The sequence below is a fragment of the Solanum tuberosum genome, unplaced genomic scaffold (assembly GCF_000226075.1).
Source record: "Solanum tuberosum cultivar DM 1-3 516 R44 unplaced genomic scaffold, SolTub_3.0 scf00010, whole genome shotgun sequence".
NCBI classification, from domain to species: domain Eukaryota; kingdom Viridiplantae; phylum Streptophyta; class Magnoliopsida; order Solanales; family Solanaceae; genus Solanum; species Solanum tuberosum.
This window is the reverse complement of record NW_006238936.1, coordinates 3,032,948-3,047,142: the sequence shown is the minus strand read 5'-3', so window position 1 is coordinate 3,047,142 and position 14,195 is coordinate 3,032,948. Positions and strand designations below refer to the sequence as shown.

General features: G+C 34.1%; 2 protein-coding genes across 3 annotated transcripts; one reads left to right on the top strand and one right to left on the bottom strand.

The window, feature by feature from the left end:
• Positions 1-1,451: 1,451 nt before the first annotated feature.
• On the top strand, positions 1,452-7,494 carry LOC102597680 (exosome complex component RRP41). 2 transcript variants are annotated; one of them, XM_006339609.2, is made up of 12 exons: positions 1,452-1,603; positions 1,699-1,745; positions 1,941-2,001; positions 3,930-3,968; positions 4,058-4,125; positions 5,045-5,123; positions 5,209-5,245; positions 5,411-5,527; positions 5,640-5,725; positions 5,807-5,896; positions 5,992-6,074; positions 7,175-7,491. In XM_006339609.2, the coding sequence occupies exons 1-11, from the start codon at positions 1,550-1,552 to the stop codon at positions 6,043-6,045; spliced, it is 732 nt and encodes a 243-aa protein (XP_006339671.1). In that variant the 5' UTR covers positions 1,452-1,549; the 3' UTR covers positions 6,046-6,074; positions 7,175-7,491. The 2 variants fall into 2 exon arrangements, with proteins under 2 accessions (XP_006339671.1, XP_006339670.1); XM_006339608.2 differs by having other exon boundaries at positions 1,453-1,603; positions 7,233-7,494.
• LOC102597354 (putative glucose-6-phosphate 1-epimerase) lies at positions 7,232-13,616 on the bottom strand. Its single transcript, XM_006339607.2, has 9 exons — positions 13,291-13,616; positions 12,290-12,837; positions 11,986-12,060; positions 11,519-11,575; positions 11,262-11,425; positions 10,601-10,735; positions 10,025-10,127; positions 8,229-8,328; positions 7,232-7,873 (listed from the first exon to the last, which is right to left on the bottom strand). The coding sequence occupies exons 2-9, from the start codon at positions 12,398-12,400 to the stop codon at positions 7,692-7,694; spliced, it is 927 nt and encodes a 308-aa protein (XP_006339669.1). The 5' UTR covers positions 12,401-12,837; positions 13,291-13,616; the 3' UTR covers positions 7,232-7,691.
• Positions 13,617-14,195: the final 579 nt, after the last annotated feature.

Genomic DNA, 14,195 nt, shown 5'->3' with positions numbered 1-14,195 from the left:
TTTTTTTATAATTACCTAAAAATTGTTTAAATTAACAAATTTATCTTGTATTCAATTATTTCGTGTACTAATTTACTTCCCATATTCCATTTTGAACTATTGCATCAAATATTTTCATGCACATTAAAAAGTGTAGTTTAATAATTCACTATAACATAAAAGTAGATTGTTTGAATTATCATGTAAATTTTGTGCATAATTCATAATGAAAAATAATTATAATCTAAATTACATATTTAAAATGACAAAAAAAAATTAAAAATTAAATTAGAAGAATTGTTAATTCGGGATGGAAGTAGTATACTTATCAATAATATGTTTTAGATATTATATTACTTAGAAAATAATTATAAATATTAGAGACTTAATTAATAATCTTATATAATAAAAATAATATTAAAATAACTTTAAACTACATATTTAAAGTGACCATTTCTTTTAAAAATAAAATAGAAAAATTATTTATTTGGGCGGAAGTAGTAACTTGTTAATAATATATTTTAAATGTTATATTACATTAGAAAATAATTACAAATGATAAAGACTCAATTAGTAATATAGTAGAAATAATATTTTAATAATCAAAAAGTAAAATAGAGAGGTGAATAGTAGTTCTCCAAATTTGGAGAACTACTATTCAACTCTCTATAATTGAAGAATAGAGAGTGAAATAAAGAGTGATTAGAGAACTCATTCTCTATTTTATTCTCCAAATATAGAGAATGGAGAGTAAAATAGAGATGGTAATGTTTTGACAACTTGGGTTCTTAGATAGTACTCATCTCAAATTGGTCTCGTCATTCCCAATAGTTGAATTTTGTCAATTTTGACCTTTTATGTTTTTAACCATTGCTTTTTTACCTTTTTTTTCCTTTTAAATAGTTGAATTTTTGACAATTTTGACCTTTTAAGTTTTTAACCATTGCTTTCTTTTTTAAATTAATGATCATGATGTGAACTAGCTTTTGCATATTTCGACTAATTTCACGAAATACATGTCGTCTTCCACCTAACAATATTGTCTTCTCTTTTAAGTATTTGTCAAGAAGATGTTGAAAGATAAAAGTAAAGCCCAATCAAACAACTAAAAAGTAGCTAAATTGTTGAATGTTCACGAACAAAGAAAAAAAATACACCTAAAAAAAAACCACCAAAGTTCTACAAAAATAGAATCGAAAAATAAATTAAGGTTGATTGAGTTCAATTTTTTGATATTTATGCCCCACCCCTAATAAATAGTTTTGAAATTTTTCCTTATTTTAGCTACACATATTTATCCTTTTTTTTTACCTTGAAAAAAATAATTATTATTTCTCATATATTTCAAAAGTTAAATAATATGCTAGTAGTATTCAAAATATGCAAATTCGAGACAAACTTTTATAGTAATTTTTTTGCTAGGAAGATACAAATATAAAAATAAAATCCCAAAATACCAAATGCCAAAACCCTGATTAGCGTCTCCTCTCCCACCCTCCCCCCCTGCTCTAAAACCTCAGGATTTTGGCACACTCCAACTATTCCAGCTTCCTTCTCCGGCCGAACAAAAATGGAGTACGTTAATCCCGAAGGTCTCCGTTTAGATGGTCGCCGTCCAATGGAGGTTTCTTTCTCTCTCATCACTAAATTTCTACCTTTTTCATCGTTATCTTCATTCTCTTATTACTTTGATTCGTCTGTGCCCGTGTTTACTTTCAGATGAGACAACTTCGTGCTGAAATAGGGGTTGTGTCGAGAGCAGATGGGTAACTACTAAGATTTCTTTCTACTTGCATTATTAAGTTATTTTACACGTCAATTTGTTACTGATTTGTCTTTTTTGTGTTTAATTAATTGGTTTGGTGCAAAATATGGGTAGGTTCGACAGTTAGGATATGTTTTTGATTGGCTGCAATTTTTTTGTACCTGCAACTGAGTTTGTTTACTCTGATTATTTGCAGTTCTGCCTCTTTTGAAATGGGTAATACCAAAGTCATTGCTGCAGTTTATGGTCCTAGGGAGGTAAGTTCATGTAATACTCAGTATGTTGATTCTGACTCTTTTTGGATTATGAATCAAATTATTTGTTGTTTGTTGGTATTAATGTCAAGGTGAAGTAATGGTTTTGAACTGAAAATAAAAGGAGGGAAGTTGTTTATGTAGAAATAGCAGTTTGTGTGGTATTGTCTTCCATGATGGAGGGAATGTGGCTTGGTAAAACAAGAATTTTTTATGGGTTGCGTGCTAACTTTTGAAATGTGGGGCGGTGGAAGCATGGTCTGTTCGATAGTTTAGTCTTTTGCACTAAGTTCTCTGAGAAACCTGATCAATTGGTTCTTCATTGATAGGCATGAGAATGGCAAGGCAAGGTGGGGTCTGGCGTGGAGAAGCATTCTCCCAATCACAAGCCTGCCTCATCCCCCTCCCCCTCAATGTTGTTGCACCATATCTCCTTTTATTGTTATCTTAATATTTTTATTTACTCTCATCATGGTTCTGAATTTATAGCATTTAGTATGAAATTTATTAACTTATGCCTAGCATCAGTCAAGAAATGAGAATAATAAGAAAATGATAAGCTAATGAAATGAAATGTTGTAAAGTATATAGTAAAAACCTATAAAGGTTAAGAGAGAAAAATAGAAGGAAACAAACAGTGAGCCTGATGAAAGGAAAAAGGGAGCTGAAACCATAAAAAAGCACATAGGAATTGGAAAAGAATGATAGAACCATTAAAAGCATTAAGGAAGCCATATTTGATATTCCTTGCATCATGTAATTCATAATATACAAGATCCTCTACCAGCCCTGCCATGTGAAGTTGCCTTCCTAAATAATTCATTGGATATCCTGCTGTCCTCATCATTGAGGTTTTCCTTTGATGCAGTAAAGTAATTAATCGATCAGCATCTGAGATGCCTAACAGAACAAAAGTGAAAAATTTGGTTAGCTTTGGTACATTTTATTGATAAGGTAAATAATTTTATTAATAATAGGAAAATCTCCGGTATACAAGCAATAACAACATATCCAATGAAGTCCCACAAGTGGGGTCTGAGGAAGGTAGAATGTACGCCGGCCTTACACCTACCTTTGTGGGGGTAGAGAGGCGGTTTCCGATAGTCCCTCCACTCTAAGGAAGTATAATCGTCGCACCAGGCTTGCCTAGTGCGGGTTACCTCTCTTGTGTGGTTTGCAAGTTATTGCATAGGGCGGGGGTTTTACCCGTGCGCACCCAAAGTGTAGCAGCTACGGGTTTCCCTTGTCATAAAAAAAAACACTACTAGGCTGTAAACTTTATCACGGGGACTTAAGAGGATCTTGATTCACCAGGAGTTAAAAGTTTGAAATGCATATTATTTATGTCTAAATGCCAATTACTGTCTTCAACATAGAAATTGTGCAAAGGATGTAATAACCATTGCACCAAAATCAATTGTTGTATGTGCTAGCATGTCAAAGACTCAAAGTTATAGCTCTCAACGGAACTTCTGTTGCTGCTGAAAATAGATAGTGTCTGCGGAAGTTTAGGTTGAATTTAAGTATCCTAATCATGTTGAGTGCGTAGTATGGATGCATCATTGCAGCAAACTGCCTAGAATGACATTAAGCTTAATTGTAGAAGATGGCATCCAGTCCAGTTTTTGCGAAAGAAAGCTCCTAAAGAGACTGGATGTTGCAATTATAGACGATCAAATTAGTGCCTGTTGTCCTTGGGTGCTCAGTGCATTGAACATCCAACAAGGAAAATGAGGGAAAATTTACGCTTGATGCTTTTATTTTTTTGAAGTAAGAGAGTATCACACTGGTATGCAAATTGGATACCAGTATATGCACATTTACAAAAAGTATCTAATCACTACCACTGTGATCTGATAAGGATATCGGTCTTAATTTTTCTCTATATAAAGGTTCATTCAAATGTCTCAATTGTTAGTTTCATCATTCAGGTTCAGAACAGGAGCCAACAGATGAATGACCAGGCTCTGGTAAACTACCTTTCATGACGAATTCTTATACTGCAAGATGTATAACCTTAAAAGTGAGATGATATGATCATTACTTGCCACTCTCTTAGGTACGCTGCGAGTATAGCATGGCTAATTTCAGCACTGGCGATCGCCGGAGAAAAACAAAGGGTGATAGGTGATTCCATGTTACCTTGTCAGCCTTTTTTTCCCTTCTATTTTATGTGTTTTCAGTTTTCACCCATGCGATGATATCATCTTGCTCTGCTGACAGTTCCATTATAATTAAAAAAAAATCTGCATGTGTGCTTGAAAATTCAATGGACAATATTCTACAGAACTGGTGGTGGTAAAAGAACAGTTATCCGAGCTCTGAACTGTAGCTATTTAGTGGTTCAAAAGATGGAAGGCATACAGAGCACTAACGGTTATTGGATGGACAAGAAAACATATTCTATAGGTGTTTGGCTTTAGTGGGTAGTTCGTAAGGGCGTAAGGTATAGTGAGGTGTGGATTTGGCGCACGTCATGGGTTCAAACCCTGCCTCAGACACAAGCCTAGTATTTATGTGGGAAGGGTAGAAGGCTGGCTTTCCACCGAATTTTAAACCTTGAGCCATTAGTCCTTGCTGATTTCTTGGTTATTTAAAAAAAGAAAATATTCTATAACCTAATGGAAGACTTTGGGACTGTTCAAGCACTTGTCCAGCCAAGAAAGATGCTGCTAGGATACTAGGATAGTAACTGTAGTCTGTAGTAGAAAAGGAAACAGAATCTTAGGAATACTTGTAGTGCCCAAAATTTTTTATTTAATGGTAAGGCTGCATAAGGCGGTTGAACAAATTTTACACAGAATGCAAAAATTATCTTGAAATGAAGCTAATGTAGTAAACACAGTTCACGAATCACTAATCTTAGTATGCCAATTCTTAGTTTATCATCTATAATTACCTACAATTAACCAAGAAAATTATTCAATTTATGATATTTTTTAAGGAGAAATTATTCAATCTATGAGACCGACAGTTAACTAAGAAAAGTCATTCAATCTGTGTTACACGATGTCTTTTTGATGATACCTTTGTTTTCAATTCTTAGGAGATCCACGGAGATATCTCTTGTTATTCGCCAGACAATGGAAGCTTGTATATTGACTCACCTGATGCCTCGCTCTCAGGTTCGTGGTCCGCTTAATATCTTTAACTTGAATACGTTATGTTGTCTGACCTCCATTTACAGTTTCTTGATATTTTGCTTTTCAGATAGACATTTATGTCCAAGTCCTCCAAGCAGATGGAGGTAATCAGCACGTTGTTTTAGTGTTCTATTCTTCTGTTGTTTCTCCTTCAGAATCAATCAGAATAGATATTTAGCTGTCTGGCGCTGCATGCAGCCCATATTTTGCAGTTCTATTATATTTTCCCCCTAGAAGTGCATTCTAACTAAGTTTAGTACATTATTTAGGTACAAGATCAGCATGCATAAATGCTGCCACACTGGCACTAGCTGACGCCGGGATTCCCATGCGTGATCTTGTCACATCGTGCAGTGCTGGTTACCTGAATAGCACACCTCTTCTTGGTAAATTAATTCTGAAAATTTAGTTGATTTTCCGGTTCTTTATTTTAAAAATATCATTATTTTCCAGTATTAATATGTGAATGATCTAAGTTGACATTACACCGTTAAACAGATTTAAACTACTTGGAAGACAGTGCTGGAGGAGCTGATGTCACTGTAGGAATTTTACCTAAGTTGGACAAAGTGACCCTTCTGCAGGTTTGGTAACTCCTGTTGTCAGTAATGAATGAAATAAGGCTTTTGGCCTGGTGAATCGATGAATAACCTTCTGTGCTGCAGATGGATGCTAAACTACCAATGGATATTTTTGAAAATGTCATGCAATTAGCAGTTGAAGGCTGCAAAGCAGTGGAAAGCCACATCCGAGAAGTAAAGACTGACAACTCGTTGCCTTCTTACCTACTTCGTATAATTGTTTCTGTAAAACTTTCTACTATCAGCATCTCCTGTTGCTCTTTTTGCAGATATTGTTAGAAAATGCTCAGACATTGGTGATTCGCCAAGGGTATGGCTCTTAACAGGCTGACGAACTTTTATTGAGTTTTTGGTAAGATGCTACTCTTAATGATTATCTAATGCTGGTGAACTTTTTTGGTCAAGATTGCTAATGTTTTCCTCGAGGAAAATGAGAAGCATGACAATCTGGTTGTTTCTTCCATATTATTCTTGAAGCATTCTTTATCTCCTTTTCCAGCGGGTGGGGGGTGGGGGTTAAGGGTGGCTTTTGGAATCAAAAAATATATTCGGTCAAGTACCATGATAACTTTTTGTGCTGACAAATAATTGATGTTCGCTGAGGGAAAATATATTGCAATCAGTGCAACGTATAGGCTAGTCTGTACTCTAATGAGTTCATTGAATTAGTTCTATGGATAATATATGGCAGAATCTTGTTTTTTAAGAAAACAAAAGGTCTTGTCATCTTCTAGCATAAATTGGTAATTTTTAGGTTTGACATAGTAAAATGGTGTCTCAAATTTTTCTGTGGGGGGGGGGGGGGGGGGGGGTTCTTTTTTTCAATCCTTGGTATGCTTCGCTTAAATCAAACTTAATTGGATCAAGAATATATTCATATAAAATTGAAGAACAAACAATCCATAAGACATAAAACAATCAAATCTAGCTAGGATTGAACATATGAAAAATCATTTGTACCACAAATTCAAGAAAAACAAAAAAGTGGGAACAAACATTGCTAAATAAAAAAGAACCACACATTTGTTAGAGATGGTTCATAAAGCGTAAAGAACCTGGAGAAAAGCGAAAAGTAACCTAAAATGAATTGCAAATCCAAGTCGGCATCTCCATCATAAACATTGATACTTCATAGATTGAACTGAACTGCGAATATATATATATATATAATAAGGGACAGAAAAGGAAAAAAGGAATTAGATGGAAAAAAATGAGTTTCCTCACAGAATTCGAATCCTTCATAGTAAGAGAAGGAAAAAATTTTTTTTGGGGGGGGGGGGGGGAGGTAGTGTACTTATATTGAAAACAGCCAATTGCCACTAGGACTACAATCTGTGCCAATTAAGAAAGTGCAATTTATACTTAAATCACAACGTTATCTAATTTCTCTACCTTTTCTGCATGGTATCACTCAAAAAATCAGTCTTACCATTTCCTATAATTGTTTTAAAGCTGTAGGTACTTATCTATGCAGATTCGTTGACCCATGGTTTATTCTGCTTGTTTCCAGATTGCTGCAATTCCTGAAGGGAAAAAAAGGAGTCCTGGATTTGCTGCTGCAATTGTTTAAAACAATGGTTGATCGAAATGTATTAGATTACTATTCAGCCAGAGCTTGTGGAGAAAAGATTTCTCCTAGTGTTTCTTTGCTTTGCCTATTGTCTTTTTCTGCTATGTCGCAGTGCTTGTAGGATGTGTATTTATGGATCCTCTTGAAATTGATGATTAATGTGCAAGTTATTGGAAATGTATTGAAGAAGTTTATGGTATGGCAGACTTCTAATTTCAACCCAGGCTGGAAAGGAAATTAGAAGTCATTCTAAAAAAACGATAGGCTTTGGTGGCTCAACTGTATAACACTTCATAACATCATTAACAAGCAAATAAACCTAGCGTAGAGTTTACAGTCCCTCATTAAGCTGTAAGCTACTGAGCATTACTAAAATGTTTCTGCCGGGACTTTGAAGGATCAAAGATCACAAAAACTCGATGGCACAGCCACAAGCTCTACACGACCGGTCCATTCCTCTCCTGGCTTCAAGGTGATGGGTTTCTCTATTGCTGCTCCATCAACACAAAGCATCTGCTTATACTCATCGTCGCCAAAATCCACCATTGATTTGGCTTTCTTCTCCCATGGATTCCACACCACTGGAAAAAGACAGATACCAAAAAAGTTTTAGCTATACAAACTAAAGTTGGTAGGATCTTTCATGCTTCTTTGGCAACTACTATCATCATGCTATAATGCACCAAAAGTTTCTGTCATACTACAAAATAAATTGTCAATATCCCAATTCCTTGTATTGATGCTACATTCCTTGCCAATGGAGGAGGTACCTCTCTCGAGATTACAAATATTATCAGGTCTTTTAAGAGAAGAATACGTGACTAGAGATACTGAAGTAAATCCTGGTAAAAATTTAGCCTTGAGGTACAACAAACGTTAGTGGATACTTCCAAATGAGGACATTATCTCCCTCCATGTTAAATTGAAGATACTCACCAGTATCTGGCAATCCTTCCTTCCTTATCAGATATGTTCGTTTCCTTTCATGATCAAGAACAGCGATGCGATTTGGAGAACTAAGGTAGACACGGTCCATCTGCAAGAAACATGAATACTTCTCAATCCTAGAATAACAGGAACACCTTACAGTTGAAAGACCAATCAATTTATGAAGGTAGAAATAATGCCATCAGATGCTAAATATTTCGACTTCTTCCAAGTAAAATTCAGAAACAACATAAGATGTTAAGTGTCATTTCTTCAAATCTAAGTTGCTAGGACTCTCCAAAAATGTTGTTGCATCCGTGTCGGATCCTTCAAAAATACACTATTTTCGGAGGATCCGACATGCACCCGTCGACATTTTTGAAGAGTCCAAGCAACATAGCTTCAAATGGGTGAAAAGGAGCAAAACGATTAAGAGGACTGAGGTAGCATGCAAAGTGGATTCTCTTTCATGCGTATTAAATTAAATGTAAACAAAAAATTGAAGTGATTATCAACAAATATAGCTAGAGCAAAAGGTTTAAAATGTCAGAATTAATTTCCTTTCATCAAGACTGTCTATTTGGGAACAATTCTTGATAAAGAAAAGAATATCCGAAAGATTGACAAATCTCAATCCATGTCTAACTAATTGAAGTTCCTTCAAATTCCGAAGGATGTCTAACCGATTGAAGTTACTATCTTTGATATTTGAAGGAGCTTCAAATAGTGAGATATGGATTAAGCTTTGTCAACCCTTGGTATATTCTTTTCTTTGTTTTATCTCGGCTGCGAATCGAACCTGAGACCTCATGGTGTCCAATCCACTTCATTAACCACTAGGCCACAACCCTTGGATGCATGTAAATATATAGTTCTACTAACCTTTTGACATTTTGATCTAGCTATAATTGTTGATAATTACTTGAATTTCTTGTTTTTTTATTTTTTTACATCTAATTTAGAAAAGCATGAAAGAAATCCCACTTTGCTTGCATACTTTTGTCCTCTTAATCTGTTCGCTCCAAGTAGATTAAGGACTAAGGAGAGACTGCAAGGACAATGTCTAGACAATTAGCTTTAGAGCTATAATACACTAATGGAGTAAATGGCCATAAACATCCCTCAATTATACCTAACGCTTAAGCTATATCCTTGCCCCATCACAATAAGCAAAAGGCATCCTAAACTATCCCAAAACTTACAAGTTATGTCCCTCCGTTAGTTTTATGTTCAGAAATAATGGGTTCAACCAGAAGCACAAGACTATCCCACAAATTCAATACATTAGTCACCTTCCCTATGTTATGCCACTTGGGACATGAAAGCTGGAGCTAATGCTAAAAAGATTCAGCAAACCTTAATATCAAATCAAATTGTTCAGTTTAACTGTTGTAGAAACAAAACAATAATATTCTTACCAAAAATTACAAGGATATCTATATCTTTGTTATTTTCAACACATGAATAATTGGTTATAAGTAAACTTATAAATTGTTTTAGGAATTCCAAGTGAGTAACTATTAATTATACATAAAAGACTTCAAGTTATAAAGGTAAAAGACGAATTATGTATCTCATTTACACATGAAGTAAACTATTTTAAAGGGTCATTATAATTATACATATAAAGGGTTCAAGAATTACAGACGAATTACGTATCTCATTATAAAGGGTTCACGATTGTCATAGGGTCTTATATAGAGTTACTCTTGAAGATATCTTATGCCACCATGAATAATGATATTTCATCTTTCATCAATAACCACAAAGTTTTGAGATAATGTAGCTTGTATTGAAATATGTACCTCAGATTCAAAAGTAATGGCATCTCCTTGTTCAGTAAAGCGTTCTTTCTGGCATAGGTTGTCCAGATAGTCCAGTGTTTCTAAACCTTCGATCCTTATTTCACTGTGGATAAGATTTCATGTAATAGTCTAAGATATTGGGAAGAACATAAGTCATTAAATTATTGTGAACACATAATATAATGAATGATATAAAACAAAATTGCTGTCTTCTTCTCTGAAATTTGAACTGCTACAAAATTTTCGCTGAAAAAAAGTATAAAGATGCTGGGGAGGGGATAAACTCATAAATGCTTCCAACATCAGTAGAAATGTTGATAAACAGGAAGTACAAAATAATGAATAGGAAGCTCTTCTCTTATAGGAGAGGGGCAATTGAATGAAAAAGAAATTGTTCAAGAAGTGTGAGAAAAAATCATAAAAGAAATAGCTTTCAACTAAAGACGCAGACGATGAAGGAAAGCATACTTTAATAATGTAGCTTGCGGAAACCTTAAGACAGGACATAGGGGCAAAAAGGTATGAAGGTATGACATCGCAGCCCAGTTACAAAAGAATAAAAAAGGAATAACATACCTTATGTCGGAAACAGAGAAGTATGTATGATAAGCAAATGAGAAGCTGAATTGTTTGCCATTAATGTTTCTGATACGAGATATCAAGGACAAGCTTCCATCTGATGCCAGCGTAACCCGGAGGCGAAACTCAAAACTAGAAAGTATTAATGAAGAGACTCATCAGTAACTTCAAAAGCTATAACTGTAAGAAACCAAGCATAAAACTGATTTTTGACATGAAATACAGTCAGAAGTTGAGAAATGGAAGTACTTCACTTTCCTATCTATCCATGAATTAGTTTTGACATCATGGTCAAAATAAATTAGGTACTATATCTCAGCAGAAAATAATCTTGAAAGCTTCCAATTTAATGAAATCGAAAGCATCCAACTTCCAAGTTAGCTAATTTAAGTCTGCTCTTCCAATTCTTTCTAATCTTTGATATTTATATAGGTGCTGATTTTATGATCATGTTCTCATGAAGTCATTTTTATTTTTTTTGAGAAAATGTTCTCATGAAGTCATTTTCAAAAGCAAAGAGGATTTTGAGATATAAAGACTATATGCATTCAACTTAAAACAATCGCAGATTTTGATATGGACGACAAATAGCTTTTGATTCAATATCTAAAGCTCCATACTGGAACCACCTAAAGTTTGCTACACATGATGACCATACCCGTGGGGCCAGAACCTCAGATCATCTTCTGAAGGTTTGAGCAGCAAGTCAATGAAAGATTTTCCTTGTGGGTCATATGTGAATAAAGATGGAGGGTCATCCTCAATGGTCCAGATTCTGTTTCTTGCGAATCCAAGTTGCTCAAGTGAACCACCATTTCCATACTGCAGCATAATTAAGATAATCAAACAAAATGCTGGAGAGTACTCACTGGAAGAAATTCAAGAAGATAGATAGAATTGCACATTCAAACGTACCTGTGGAAAGCAAGCAGAGATTCCTCCTCGTGTAGCTTTTGGAGACTTGAAGATGCTCTAAAACATAAGAGCAAAATTAGAATATGAAACAGAAACAGCTTTCACACTTGATCAATTACAAATACAGCTTTCCTCTAAGCACATGGCATTGCAATTTGCAAGTAAAAGATGATTTAATAAGTGTCCTGTCTACATCAAACACCAAATTGAAATTGTAGGACTAAACACCCTCAATGAATCAACTTTGCACATTTTGCTGACTCTTGCCTACAACATTGGAGCAACATATAGTTCCAACCTTTACACCAAAGACAAGTGATATAGAACTTAAAGGAAAGTTTATAAAATAAAAAAAATAGAACTTATAAAGAAAAAGCGCCAATCCTAACAGCTATAGATCTCCATCACTAGCCAAAATACAAGCTTTACTCATAAGAATTAACTGCCAGTAAAATGGAAAACCTCACCTTACTGCTATTGAATAGGAGCTCTTCCCCTCGTTCATTCCGCCAAGACGTAACTTGTCCTCCTTGCAAGCTAACCTGAAATAAAGGAATCTGACAATAACCATAGAGCATTGGGGAAATAAAGGTCTGCTATTCGGAGATCCCATTCCAATTACAACAGGTCAAATGAGTAATGACATTAACGACTATGTAATTGATAGAAGATTTCAAAGATGATTTCCTTCATTAATGATCTAACAGATGCATTTAGAATCATCAAGTCATTAGATCTAATTAAAGTAACAAAGAGTTTACAGAATCTAACCCGTGCAGAGGCACCCTGAGGGTTCCGAAGCACAACCTGTTCAATCCCATTCCAATCTTTTGTTAATTCAGTTGCTGCTGTATGGTCCCAGACTGCTGCATAGTGCCCCATTTGCTAAGCACTTCTTTCTTGGTTCACAATATCTCTAAGAAATATCCTTGAAAACCTTTACTATGCTATTTGAACCTAAAACTGCTTCCAGCAATGATCGACCAGACAAATGCCTCCAGTATATATATGATTTTTTCGACTATCTTAAACACAACCCTTCCTGGAATCTTGTAATCTAGTGAACCCCACAATACAAAAAATCTTCAACACCAATCTGCCTTTTCTATTCTGAACTTTTTCACAAACTCTCACATTCAATGTAATTTACTCAAATTAAACTTTCCTTTATCAGCAAATCAGACTTCTAACTTGAACAACAAAAAGCAACATCATCTTCTTAAGCTACCCCAAGAAACCAACAAAATGTGACATTTGGCAACAAAATGTAGAAGTACCCAAATCCTAGCTAAATTCACGGTGCAGCATGTGATATTTACCTAAGGAAAAAGACAAGTAAATCTTGTAAGTTAATGAAGTAACAAACATACAAAAAGTTAAAAAAATTTGAACTTCTATTACCAGTTCTCTAACCTAGACCACAAAATTCTCAACACAAGATAAAATCCCAAGTTTCAAAACTTCAACAGATTCAGTAAAATCAACAATTGTAGTTTTTGCACCCCATTAAACTAACCCCCATTCGTAAAAAAAAAAAGTAGTGACAATGTACCTAATATTTCCAGAAATTACCAACAAAACTTCCAAAGAAAGAAAACCCCATTTCAAGGAAGCAACAAAATATGAATAAATTAGAGGAAAACCTTAAAGATCTCGACTTTATTCAATGCACAGAGTGTAATGCAAACAAGATGGAAGAAGAAGTAGTGCATTAATTAACAGCAATTAAGACTTAAAACGCAGATAATAATAGAATAATAAAGGTGTTAAACCTTTCTTGGAGCAGGCAAATCTTGAAAACTTTGCAAGAAACTCAAGTATAATACTGCATTAACGATTAAAGGGTGTAGCAAAAATTGAATCTTTTTTCTTCTTGGCTGCGCAAATGGGGTCAAGATTTTACAAATAAAAAGGGAGGGATTTTTGAGGAGATGCGAAGAGGTATGACTACAGGTGACGATTCAATTTTCAATTATCTTGAGAAAACTTTTAGGGGAAAATAATAAAACAAATCAAATAAGGAAAGAAGTTAAATTAACGAGAGAATGCAAGAGAGCTCAGGTGCTTTTGAGTGATTTGTGACGAAATTAGAAATTTTATTAAAACTATATATATTCCCTTTGTTTCACAAAGAGTGACATGATTTGACTTGACACGAAATTTTAGAAAATAAAGAAGATTTTTAAATTTTGTGGTCCTAAATTAAAGTTATGTCAAATATATTAAATTGCCTTTTAATTTTGTGGTTTTACACATGCCACGTGAAAAGCTGAAATTAAAATATTACCAAAAAAGAAAAGAGATAATTCTTTCTGAAACAGACTAAAAAGGAAAGGATGTCATTATTTTTTAAACGGAGGGAGTAATATTTTAATATGTATCTTTGAAAATTATTTGGTACATGAACGGTTTTTAATATTTAGAATAGTTAGATAAAATTTAGTTTAAGGTGTTATGAAAAAAGAATATTTTATTTTTTAGATAAGGCAAAGAAAAGATAAGAGAAAAAAAGTTATATAGATTTGTGTTTGATCAAAATAGGGTGTATATATAGAGAGGTGTTTTTTTCGATGGTAAGTTAACTTTTTTAGTAATAAATTGTTTGATTGCATTAAAACATGCAAAATAATTTACATAATGTAGATGCAAATAATAATATTTTTACAAAAAGTTTTTT